Genomic DNA, 13,426 nt, shown 5'->3' with positions numbered 1-13,426 from the left:
CTCTTTCTCTTTTTTTTTTTCACTTTTTTCACTTTTTTTTTTTTTTTTTTTTTTTTTTTTTTTTTTTTTTTTCCTTTTATTACTATTCCTTAGGAACTTTTTTATAAATAATTACTATTTAAATTTTAATAATAATATAAATAAAGAAAACAACAACCTCAACAATAATAATAAAATGACATCAACACCAGACTCTCGTTCAGTTTTAACAGTAATTATTTTAGGTGCATCAGGTGATCTTGCAAAGAAAAAGACCTATCCAGCACTCTTTGGTTTATATCTTAGAGATTTGTTACCAAGCAACACAATCATTTATGGTTATGCTAGATCACATATTGAAATTGGTGATTTCAAAGCTAGAATCTCAAAAGGGTAAACCATATTTAATAATTATATTTTCAAATCACCTCATTAAATTAATAATGACAACCACTATCATTATTATTATTCAAGCGTGTTTGTTTCAAAATATTTTTTATTTTTTTTTTTTTTTGGGACAAGCCATACACGAGATTTTCACTTTTGACTTTACGCTGAAAATTATTATTTTTAGTTTTCGGAGTTTTTTTTTTTTTTTTGACCTTCGGAACAATTTTTTTTTTTTTTTTCAAAATAACATTTATTAACATTTCTTTGTTTTAAATTTATTAAAAAAAAAAATATAAATTTATAGATTAAAAGGTGATGAAGAAAAGAAAAAACAATTTTTAAATTTATTACATTATCATTCAGGTAAATATGATGAAAAAGCATCCTATGATGAATTTGAAAAATTAATTTTAGCAGAAGAAAAGAAACAACAAGGTGTTGATAAATTCAATCGTTTATTCTATATGGCAATTCCACCATCAATTTTCATTGAAGTTAGTATTGGTATTCATGGTTCATTGATCTCAAAGAATGGTTGGTCAAGAGTTATCGTTGAGAAACCATTTGGACGTGATTTAGCATCCTCAAGAGAGTTGGTTAGTGAATTGGGTAAACTTTTCAAAGAGAAAGATTTATTCCGTATCGATCATTATTTGGGTAAAGAGATGGTACAAAATTTAATGGTATTAAGATTCGCCAATGCAGTATTCGAGCCATTATGGTCAAAATCACATATCTCTTCAATCACCATCACATTCAAAGAAGACATTGGTACCGAGGGTAGAGGTGGTTATTTCGATCAATTTGGTATCATTAGAGATGTAATGCAAAATCATTTGCTTCAAGTACTCTCTTTGGTTGCAATGGAGCCACCAGTGTCATTGAATGCCGATGATATCACCAATGAAAAGGTTAAATTACTTCGTTGTATTCAACCAATTAAAATGAGTGAAGTTGTACTCGGTCAATATACTTCCGATCCTGAAGGTAAAATTCCAGCCTATTTAGATGATGAAGGTGTTCCAAAGGATTCAACCACTCCAACCTATGCTGCCGCTGTTTTCCATATCAATAATCCAAGATGGAGAGGTATGCCATTCATCTTAAAATGTGGTAAAGCTTTAGATGAAAGAAAAACTGAAGTTAGAATTCAATTCAAACGTCCAGATAACTTTTTATTCTCTGATGATGATATCTCAAGAAATGAATTAGTTATGAGAATTCAACCAGGTGAAGCTGTTTACTTAAAATTATTATCAAAGAAACCAGGTTTAGAAAATGTTTGTATTTTAATTAATTCATTATTATTATTATTAATTATCACCAAAAATTTAATATTAATATATTTTTTTTTTTTATTATTATTATAATAGAAAATTGAACAAACTGAATTAGATTTATCATATCGTCATAGATTTGAAAATCTTGATTTACCAGATGCATATGAACGTTTAATTCTTGATTCAATTAAAGGTGATCATAACCTTTTCGTCAGAGATGATGAATTAGATGTTGCATGGCAAATATTTACACCATTACTCGATCAAATTGAAAAAGAAAAGATTAAACCTGAACCATATTCCTTTGGTTCACGTGGTCCAAAATCTGCTGATGAATTATCAAAGAAATTTGGTTTCATTAGATCCTTAGGTTATAATTGGCCAGGTAATTCTCCACAAGGTAGTAAAAAATAAATAAAGTTTTTTAAAAATTGTCAAAAAAAAAGACAAACAAGATTTATCCAAATACCAGATTTAAAAAAAAAAAAAAAAAAAAAAAAAAATTCAACCTAAACCAATTTTTTTGTTTTGTTTTGTTTTGTTTTGTATGTTTAGTTTACAAATAATAAATAAAAATAAAAAAAATAAAAAAATAAAATATAATAAAATAATAAATAAAAAAAAAAAAAAAAAAAAAGAAAAAAAAAAAATGGAAATGAACACAATTCTACCGATTGTATTATTGGGGTACATATGCTGTATTTTTATAAGAAGTGATTGTAGTTTGGGATTTTGATAAAAAAAATGAAAATAAAAAATATAAAAAAAAAAAAAAAAAAATACCCTTTTAATTATTAGAAAGAATTGTTTGATGGTTTTGTAATCAATGGGTTTTTATTTTTATTTTTATTTTTTATTTTTTTTATTTTTTTTTTTTTTAATTAAAAATTTCATTTATTTTGTGTTTAGGAGGTTAATCTTAACACGATGCGATATTTTTAGATTTGTAAAAAAAAAAAAAAAAAAAAAAAAAAATAAAATAAAATAAAATAAAATCCAATTTACAATTTTGAAATGAGTGGTTCGATTTACAAAATTGTGGGGCTTGTTTGTTATTTTTATTTTTATTATTAATTATTTATTTTTATTTTTATTTTTGATTTTGATTCTATTTTTAAGTATTTAAATAAAATAAAATCAAAAAAAAAAAAAAAAAATTTAATAATTTATAATTAAAAATATTCATAATTATAATAATAAAACAACAATGGATATTATATCTACAACTTTTGATCAAATAAATACTCATATAAAATTTACAAACCAAAAAAAAATTGAATTTCAAAATCATATTGAAAAAGAATGGGAGATTATAACCCAATTAGAATCTAACGAACAATTCACTGTCTATATGTCAAAAAAATTAAAAGGTCCAAATTTTACAAATAATCGTTTTGGTTTATGTACTGTTAAAAAAATTAAATCTCAATATTTTGTAAGTATTTTTTTATTTCAATTATAATTTAACAAATAATTTTTTTTTTTTTCTTTTTTTTTTTTTATATCAAATATAATTTACTAATTATTTTTTTAATAAAAATAAAAAAAAAGAATGAAAATGAAATTTTAAATCATATTAAATTAAGAGATAATAAATATGTTTTAAAATATTATGGGTGTGGTAAAGATAATAATCAAGATGTTTATATTTATTTGGAATTTATAGAATATTCAATACCAATTTCAAAAGTTAAATTAATTCCAAATGATAGTTCAATAGATAATTTTAATAATGTTTCAAATACAATTATTGAATTGGTAACATGTAAATTGGTAGAATCATTAAATTGTATTCACAAAGATAATAAAATCGTTCATGGTAATATAAAAGGTGAAAATATATTATTGGTTAATGATGAAAGTGAATATGGATTTAGTGTTAAATTTATTAATTTCTCCTTAAACATTGGTTACGAAGATTCAATCCATTTGGATATGTTTAATTTGGGTTGTGTTTTAATTCAAATGTTGGGTTGTGACTGTACAAAAGATGAAAATATTGATTTTTTATTTTCAAAAATTCCAAATCATTTAGTTGAAAAATTTAAAAAAGTAATTTCACAATTACTTTCTAAAAATATTAATAATCAAATTCTAACTGATATAATTTCCAATAAGGTAAATTTTTAATTTTTTTTTAAAGTTTATTTTTTTTTTTTCTAAAATATTATTCTAATTTAAATTATTTCAATATTATTATTATTTTAAGATTACAACAAGTTTACCAAAATATTCAACTTTAATTGGTGAACCAAATGATGGTTTAATTTATATTGGAATTCAAAACAATTCTGATGGTTTAATTTTACCATTATTTAATCAACCAATTTGTAAAAAAACATTTACATATGGTGTTTATTATTTATCTTTATCTTCATTTCATAGACAATTAAATGTTGGTGTAATTCCTGAAAGTATTCATACATTGGAATTGGCTTCATTTAATCAAACCATTTTACCAGGTGTAATTCCAACTAGTGTTCGTACTTTAAAGTTACCATCTTATAACAAAACACTTACTCAAGGTTCAATTCCTAAAGGGGTTAGAACATTATTATTATCATCATTTAACCAACCATTAACAACAGACATTATTCCAAAAACTGTAACAATTTTAAAATTACAATCTTTTAATCAGCCAATAGAATGGGGTGCTTTACCATGTAGTTTAGTTGAATTATCATTAGCCTCATATAAACAACCACTTCAATGGGGAGTGATACCATATTATATTTCAACATTAGAGTTACCATTGGCTTCTGCACCATTTAGCGAAGGTTCCATTCCAAGTGGTGTTTCAAAATTAATTCAACAAGGTGAAATACAACAAATTAACAAACCAATTAAAATTAATAATGAAAATAATCAAAACTATATGTCCTGTTCTCAAAATGAATTTGATTCAAAATTAACTTTAATTTTAAATTCAAAGATTACTAGAGAATCATTATTTTTTGGTTTAAAATATTTAGAACTTTCAACATTTAATCAATCATTTGAAACTTTACCAATTCCTGAAACTGTTGAATACTTAAAGTTACCAATGTATAACCAGCCATTAACACCAAAATTATTACCAAGCGGAATTAAATTTTTAATATTACCATCATTTAATCATCCAATTAGGGGTGAATCTATTCCACCATCTGTAATTCACCTAGTTTTCAATAAACTTTTTTCAGTTATTGAATCAATACCTTCATCAGTTAAATATTTGGATTTGGGTGATGAATATTATGTTTATCCAGGTCATTTGTTACATTCAGTTCTATCATTTAGAAGTGGATTAAAATTTAGAGTTACAGACCCCATTCCATATTCTCAATCGTTAACAAATTTAAATCTTTATAATTTTAATATTGAATTATTAAAAAATGGTATTTCATCAAATGTAACATCGTTAACACTTGGTTCAAATTTTACTAATATTGAAAGTTTATCAAATCTTCCATCATCAGTAACAAATCTATCATTTGGTATAACAACTTTAAATGAAAAAGCTATTTCTGATATTACAAAATATGTAAAATCTACTGTAACAACAATAACTGTTAATAATGAACAAATAAGAAAAAAGATAAATTAAAATAAATTTAAATAAAAAAAAAAATGTATTATTATAGTAGAAGACAAAGTTTTATTTTTTACAATTATTATTTTTTTTTTATTTGTTTTTTTAAATGAATAAAAAAAAAAAAAAGAAACAAGAAAAAAAAAGAAATAAATATATATATGTATGTGTGTGGTTTTGATTTTGTTTTGATTATATTTGGGGTAGTTTTACATCGTTGTCATTTGTTTCATTATTTATTTGAGGTTCATTTTGAGGTGGTGGTGATGGTGGTGAAGCTGATAAAGGTGATATAGGCATATTAATCCCACTATCGTCATCAGTAGTTGTAGTGGTTGTTGTTGTTGTTGTTGTTGTTGTTGTTGTTGTTGCTGTTATTGGAACACTATTACCACTACCACTAAAACTACTAACAGAGGAAGAAGAAGATAATGAAACTGGAGATTGATAGTGATTGATATTGCTTTCACCATTCTCTATTGCTCTTAAAATTGGAGAAATCTTTTGTATATTTTTTAAATCTATATTAATTTCATAGTCATCATCATTGTCATCATTATCATTTTCATCTGAAGGGAATTTTGGTCTAAATGAAAAGTTCTTAAAGTTGGATGCATCATTGAAATTGAAATTAAAATTTGAAACTTGATTAACAATATCATCTTCATCTTCATTATCATATTCATTATTTGAATCACTTTCACTACTTTCACTTTCGCTATAACTACTGCTACTACTACTACTGCTACTGCTGCTGCTACTCGTATTACTCTTACTACTTTTACCCAATTCATTATTATTGTCGTTATTGGTTTTATTATTTATTTCTTCTTTTATCTTTTTGTTTCTATTTTCGGTTTGAATTTGATTTTCACTTAAGTCATCATATTTCTTTTGTTGTTGTGGTTGAGTTTGAGGTTGAAGTTGAGGTTGAAGTTGAGGTTGAAGTTGAGGTTGAAGTTGAGGTTGAAGTTGAGGTTGAAGTTGAGGTTGAAGTTGAGGTTGAGTTTGGGGTTGGGGTTGAGATTGAGGTTGAAGTTGAGGTTGAGATTGAGGTTGAGATTGTGGTTGTGTTTGAGGTTGAGTTTGAAGTTGAGGTTGTGGTTGTTGAGATGGTGGTATAGAAGGAGTAGTTATGATATTATGAGAGGTTAATACTTTTTCAATATCCTCATCATAATTTTCAATTGAATCTGAGCCTTCTCTTTCATTATCATCCAAATAATCATCATTATTAGCACTCTCGCTACCAGTTGCATCTTGGTTGAAATTATCTTCATCCTGGTAATCTTCATCTGAATTAAAATTTTCATCGGTACTACTACCTTCGTAGCTTTTATTACTATCGAATTCGCTTTCACCGCCATCCAAGTTCATATTTGAACTTGTTAAATATTCATTTTCAGTCTCTGTGTTTGTTTCTGGATTTGTATTATTATCATTGAAATCGGTTTCATTTTCTGTATTTTCATTTGATTGTAAAAATGATTGAAGATTATTATTATTACTATTATTATTATTATTATTATTATTATTATTATTATTATTATTATTATTATTATTATTATTATTATTAAGATTATTATTATTGTTATTATTAGTACTATTTCCTAAACTATCATTATCATTATTTTTAATACTATCACAGCTTTCTTTGATTGATAATTTTGATAAGATGTTTAATTGATCAATATCACAACCAGTATTTGATTTATTTTGTTGTTCATCTTTTTGTTTTTGATCATCTTTCTGTAGTTGTTGTTGTTGTTGTTGTTGTTGTTTTAGATTGTTTGAACTTCTATTACTACTATTACTATTATTTAACATATTTGCAATACCATTTTCTAATAACTTAACGATATCACTCTTTACCTCCTCTTCATCTTGGCTATTATTTGAAATGGTATTTGGATTTATTGTGACAACCTCATTTGTTGTAGTGGCGGTAGTGGTTGTAGTTGTAGTTGAAGTTGTTTTATTTTTATTAACATCATCTTCCTCATCTTCATCTTCCTCTTCATCTTCATTTAATGGAATATTACATTTTTTATCATTTTCATCATCATTTAATAAATCACCATCTTTTGGTACACCAGGTTTTAAATTTGTTAATTGACTATTTGTAAAATTGATTCTCTTTAATAAATTATTAAAATCCCTTCTAATACATTCAATTTTATTATTATCACCAGCACCACCAACACCACCACCACCACCACTATTGTAATTATTATTGTTGTTACTATAATAATTATTTGTATATTTTGAAAATGAAAATTCTAATGATGACTGATCCCCACTTGAATCCAAATCTTGTAAATCCGAAGAGGATAACGATGATTCTTCTTCACTATCTTCTTCTTCTTCATCTTCATCTTGATCATCAATATTACTATCATCATCCTCTTCCTCTTCCTCTTCATCTTGATAGAAATTATAAATCTTATTTGTTGAATAACTTCTATTTAAAATATAGTTATTATTGTTATTATTATTATTATTATTATTATTATTATTATTATTATTATTATTATTATTATTATTATTATTATTATTATTATTAATATATCTACTACTACCAACTATACTATTATTACTATTAGTAGTATTATATTTATTGTTATTATTGTTACTATTTACAAATTGGTTATTATTATTAATATTATTATTTTTAAACCTGTCTCTCCTATTGATATTTGAAATGACACTAGCTGAACTTGTATCTAAATCTTCATATTCTGATGTAGGGATATTAGTTCCTTCTTCATCATTATCCTCTTCATTTTGTTCTTCATCATCCTCTTCTTCATCTTCATCATCATCGTTATCATATTGTAAATGATCATCCAAGTTATCATCATCATCTTCATCATCTTCTTCTTCTTCTTCATCTTCATCTAAATCACCAATACCATCATCATTATAGTTATCATTATAATTATCAGAACCCAGTATTGTTGATTTATCATTTGGTAATTTTGTTACAGTAGTTTCAATGGTACCATCATCTTCATCCTCTTCACCAAAATAACCCCTATGTCTATACTCTAATATATCTATATATCTCTTTAAATCATTACTATAACAAAAATAATTTTGAGGTCTAAAAGAAAATTGTAATAATAATATATCATTCTCTGGTAATATAAATCCTTCATCAATCTAAATAAAAAAAAATATATATTAATATTAAAAAAAAAAAAAAAAAAAAAAAGTATTACATACCAAAGTTTGTTTTGAAGAGAAATTTGGAATATAAAAAGTTTCACCAGCTTGAAATGGTAAATCAAATTCAATCAATTTATTTACATTTGTTTTTTGATTAACAATAGTAAACATATAAAAGTATTTACCATCTGAATTACATTCTAAAACCTTTAAATTTAAGAAACAATTATCTTCTTCAATACCACACTTAATTTCCCATGTCATACCATAAAATGCTATTCTACTACTGAACAAACAATCACCAGTTGTGAAATTTTCAAATTTTAATAATCTATTCTCAAATGGTGGTATCAATTCACTTGTTAAATCAGTATTGATTGGTGTATAAATATCCATTATAGAATTCTTATGAACTGATTGTAAAACACCTATAAATTGTTGACTTGTCAATACGAATGATGATGGTGATTTCTTATAATGATTTAATAAATCATTATAAATGAAATCTAAATGTGTTAATTCATTATTTATCTTTTCTTGTGATTCTATTTTTTAAAATAAATAAAAAAAATAAAAAAATAAAAAAATTAGTATATAGAAATTTAAAAAAAATAAAAAAAATAATAAAAATAATAATAATAAAAGGTATTTACCTAAAATAGTATTATATCTTCTTTCAAAATCATATTTTAATCTTGCTTTCATTGTAATTACTACTTTTGAAATTTCTTTTTCAATTTGTGATTTATTTTTTAATAATGTTTCGGCATCTAATTCTAAAAATGAATTTAATTCAATTAATTCCTCTTGTCTTTTTCTAGAATAAAAAATAAAATAATATAAAAAAGGGTTAGTAAAATGTTAAAATATATATATATATTCTTCCTTTTTTTGTACATACTTTAAAGCTTCTTCTTCAATTTTTAAAATTTCTAAATTCTTATTAAAATTTATTGATAATTTCTCAATTTTATGATCTTTATGTTTAAATAATGCACAATCTGAACAAATTGGTTCTTGACAAGTTGAACAATAATATAATCTTTCATAACCATGATAATTACATATATCTGATGATGTATATTCTTCTTGCTCTGATTTAACCAATTCCTAATATATTATTGAAATAGTTAGTACATTTAAAATTTTTTAAAAGAAAAAAAAAAATATAAAAAAAATAACACGTAAAAAAAAAAAATTAAGAAAAAGTAAAGAAAAACTCTATATATATATAAAATTTCAAATATAATTAAAAATAAAAAACAAATTTAAACTAAAACTAAAATAACTACATATAGAAATATTTATAATAATAAAAAAAAAAAATCTATAGATTTTTTATTATAATTTTTTTTATTATGTATATATATATTTTTTTTTTTATTTTTTTATTTTTTTATTTTTTTATTATTATAAATATATTTATACATTACATTTAAAATATTTGAAACAATTAAATTTGAATTTAAATTATCACTTGTTAAAGTATCTCTACAAGCAGGACAAGTAGGATTTGATATTATCCAACGATCTATGCATTCCAAACAAAATAAAGCTGAACATCTTGGACAGAATCTTGGATTCTTTGGACTATTTAAACAAATACTACATTTTATTATATCTTGTATAGTTTCTTGTAAAGATATTTTGTTGTTGTTATTATTATTCAATGAATTTAAATTATTACTACCTGTCATCTACTAGTAAATTAACAACACAAATATATAAAACAAATCGAAAAAAAAAAAAAAAAAAAAAAAAAAAAAAAAAAAAAAAAAAAAAAAAAAAAAAAAAAAAAAAAAAATTCAAAAAAAATTAAAAAAAAAAAAAAAATTAAAATAAAAAATAAAAAAAATAAAATGCGACAAATTTGGCTAATGAAAAAAAAAAAAAAAAAAAATTTTTTCCAGTTAGTGTTTTTCCACTTTTTTTTTTTTTTTATTACCAAAAAACAAAAAAATCACCACTTCTTTAGATACCGCCGGCAATACTTTTTCTAAAAAAGTATTAAAAAAATAAAAATAAAAAAAAAATAAATAAAAAAAGGGTTCATATTACAATTTAAATATTTAATTCCATCCACTAATTGGATCTTTTTTTTTTTTTTAAAAACTATAAATTAAGAAATTTATAAAACAATAAAACAAAAAAATAAAAAAATAAACAAAATCAATATTAAAAAATAGAGAATAAAAAAAACATTATAATTCTAAATAATTAAATTCTTTAGTTTTTTGTTTTTCTTAAAAAATAATTTTTATTTATTCATTTATTGTTGTGATATTATTATTAATAATATTATTATTATTATTATTATTATTATTATTATTATTATTATTATTATTATTATTATTATTATTATTATTATTATTATTATTATTATTATTATAATTAATACTGTTAGGGTTCATTGAATTTAATTGAGGTGTTGTATTAGCAGATTGTTGATGTAATTGTTGTTGTTGTTGTTGCTGTTGTTGTTGTAATTGTAATAATTGTTGTTGTTGTTGTTGGACTTGTTGTAAATGTTGTTGTTGTAAATGTTGTAAAGCTAAATTACTATTGTTACCATTATTAGTTGAAGAAGTTAATGGATTCGTAGGTTGACCTCTTGGAGAAGGACGTGAACGGGCACGTTTATTTTGAAAGAATACACGAACTTGTTGATCAGTTAAACCCAACTCTGTGGCGATTTGACAAATTTCTTCACTTGTGAATTTACCATTATTATTTTTATCTAAATTCTCGAAACAATCATTCATTCTTTTAATTTGAAAATCAGTGAATCTATTCTTTCTACGAGAGGAAGGTGATTGACTACCATCATTATAATCACCAGATGTACCATGTGGTGAACGAGGAGAACGTGGTGAAATTGGTGAAACTTGTTGATTATGTAATCCTGCAAATGATAATTGTGTTACAGCACTATGTCTAATTGTTGTTGTTGAAGTTGTGGTTGTATTTGTATTTGATGGTGATTGTTGATGAACAGGTGATGACCTTGGTGAACTAATACTATTACTAGTTGGTGTATGAGGTGTCTCTTGTTGTTGTTGTTGTTGTTGTTGTTGTTGTTGTTGTTGTTGTTGTTGTTGTTGTTGTTGTTGTTGTTGTTGTTGTTGTTGTTGTTGTTGTAAAACCAAAGTATCAGGAGTTGGTAATACTGGTGGAGGATTAGTAATTGTACCTCTCATTTGTAAACTTGGTACAACAACTCCATTCGATGTAATTATTGATGTTTGAGTTGGTGTACAATTATTTGGTTGTGGTGGTGATGATGGTGTATTTGTTGTATTATTGTTATTGTTTACATTTGAATTTGTTGTACTATTGTTATTGTTATTATTATTATTATTATTATTTTGATCATTATTATTATTGTTTTGATTATTTACAATAATATTTGAAGAAGTCATATTAGTGATCATATGTTGCATAGCACTACTTGTTGTTGAAGGACCAGCTAAAGAAGTATTTGTAATACTAGTACCATATGGATTCATATAAACTTGTGATGAATTATATGGTGAATTATAAAATATATTACCACTTTGTTGTTGTTGTTGTTGTTGAATATTTGTAAATTGTGCACCACCTAAACTACTACTTAAATGATGATGTAATTGTTGATGTAAAATTTGTTGTTGATTTAAATGTTGTTGTTGTTGCTGCTGTTGTTGCTGCTGTTGTTGTTGTTGTTGTTGTTCGATTTCCATAGAAGATGGTGTATTTGTTGGTAATGAACCCAATGAAACTGATAATCCTTTATTGGAATCTGCCAATAATATATTATTTTCACTGTTATTCATATTATTATTATTATTATTTACAAGTTGTTGGTGTTGTTGTTGTTGTGGTGGTGGAATGATTTGATCTGAACTAGCCATTAAACCAGTACTAATATCATTACCTGCACCAAATGAATCACCTCTATATATCTTTTTACTTCTCTTTCCGCTACTATTTAGAGTTGTAGGTGTTGATGGTCTTGGTGAATTAATGCTACCGTTATTACTATTACTATTATTATTTATATTACAATTATTTACATTATTAATATTACTATTAATACTACTACTATTATTATTATTATTATTATTATTATTATTATTATTATTATTATTATTATTATTATTATTATTATTATTATTATTATTATTATTATTATTATCTTTGTTGTTATTATTAAATATTTCATCTTCATCTTTTTCAGCTAATTCCATTTCATTATTAATATTATATGAACTTGGTTGTTGTTGTTGATATGCACCATCCAATGAAAATTGAGGTGACATAATAAATTGACCACCACCATTACTACTACCACCACTAATACTACCACTAATACTACTACTACCATTTAAATTACTACCATTCAAACTACTACCACCACCACCACCACCAATACTACTACCAATACTAACATTAATACCACAACCACTATTAGCAGAAGATGTATCTAAATGAATACCTAAATCTTGATATTGGGCATCACTTAAACTACCAGTACTACTACCATTAATAGATTGTTGTTGTTGAGTTTGTTGTTGTTGTTGTTGAGATGGTGATAAAGTATTAGAATTTGAAGTTTGTTGGAAAACTAAATTACTATTACTAGTTGTACCAGATTGAACAGTATTCGCAGAAGTAGTTGTAGTGGTTGTTGTAGTTGTATTATTATTATTATTATTATTATTATTATTATTATTATTATTATTATTATTATTATTATTATTATTATTATTATTATTATTATTAATATTATTATTATTTACATTTGTTGGATTAACAATAGTACCATTTGAAGAGATTGTTGTAGTTTGAATTGGGAATGGGGAAGGTAATGGTATGAAACTATTTGGATCATTTAACATCATCATACGAAATAGATTAAAATTTAAAATCTTTCTACGAAATAACATTAATGCTGATAAATTATCATTATCTAAATTACTACCATACTGGAGTTGAGCATCAACTGACAGTTCAAACATTGATGTGACGACATCCCTTTGTAATGGTTCTGCCAAAGTTT

At 23.9% G+C, this 13,426-nt stretch overlaps 4 protein-coding genes across 4 annotated transcripts in view; 2 read left to right on the top strand and 2 right to left on the bottom strand.

Moving 5' to 3' along the window:
- Nucleotides 1–175: 175 nt before the first annotated feature.
- Nucleotides 176–2,063, top strand: g6pd-1 (glucose 6-phosphate-1-dehydrogenase; the record flags this gene model as incomplete). The annotated part of the gene is made up of 3 exons (XM_639722.1): nt 176–372; nt 674–1,649; nt 1,743–2,063. 3 exons carry the CDS (start codon nt 176–178, stop codon nt 2,061–2,063), a joined length of 1,494 nt encoding a protein of 497 aa, XP_644814.1.
- A 793-nt stretch (nt 2,064–2,856) lies between these two features.
- On the top strand, nt 2,857–5,235 carry fnkD-1 (FNIP repeat-containing protein; the record flags this gene model as incomplete). Its single annotated transcript, XM_639721.1, has 3 exons — nt 2,857–3,084; nt 3,201–3,767; nt 3,859–5,235. The coding sequence occupies 3 exons, from the start codon at nt 2,857–2,859 to the stop codon at nt 5,233–5,235; spliced, it is 2,172 nt and encodes a 723-aa protein (XP_644813.1).
- A 177-nt stretch (nt 5,236–5,412) lies between these two features.
- DDB_G0273381 (hypothetical protein) lies at nt 5,413–10,085 on the bottom strand (the record flags this gene model as incomplete). Its single annotated transcript, XM_639720.1, has 5 exons — nt 5,413–8,382; nt 8,446–8,933; nt 9,042–9,205; nt 9,290–9,498; nt 9,822–10,085. 5 exons carry the CDS (start codon nt 10,083–10,085, stop codon nt 5,413–5,415), a joined length of 4,095 nt encoding a protein of 1,364 aa, XP_644812.1.
- Nucleotides 10,086–10,649: 564 nt separating this feature from the next.
- hbx5-1 (homeodomain containing protein) overlaps nt 10,650–13,426 on the bottom strand; it is a gene marked incomplete at both ends in the record, with an annotated part of 5,485 nt that continues 2,708 nt past the window's right edge. The window contains one exon of the mRNA XM_639719.1: nt 10,650–13,426. This exon is cut by the window's right edge and continues 2,188 nt beyond it. Coding sequence (XP_644811.1) covers nt 10,650–13,426 — 2,777 coding nt within the window.

This window comes from Dictyostelium discoideum (assembly GCF_000004695.1).
Source record: "Dictyostelium discoideum AX4 chromosome 2 chromosome, whole genome shotgun sequence".
NCBI classification, from domain to species: domain Eukaryota; phylum Evosea; class Eumycetozoa; order Dictyosteliales; family Dictyosteliaceae; genus Dictyostelium; species Dictyostelium discoideum.
Note: the sequence above shows the minus strand (reverse complement) of the source record. Positions and strands in the feature narration are given on the sequence as shown.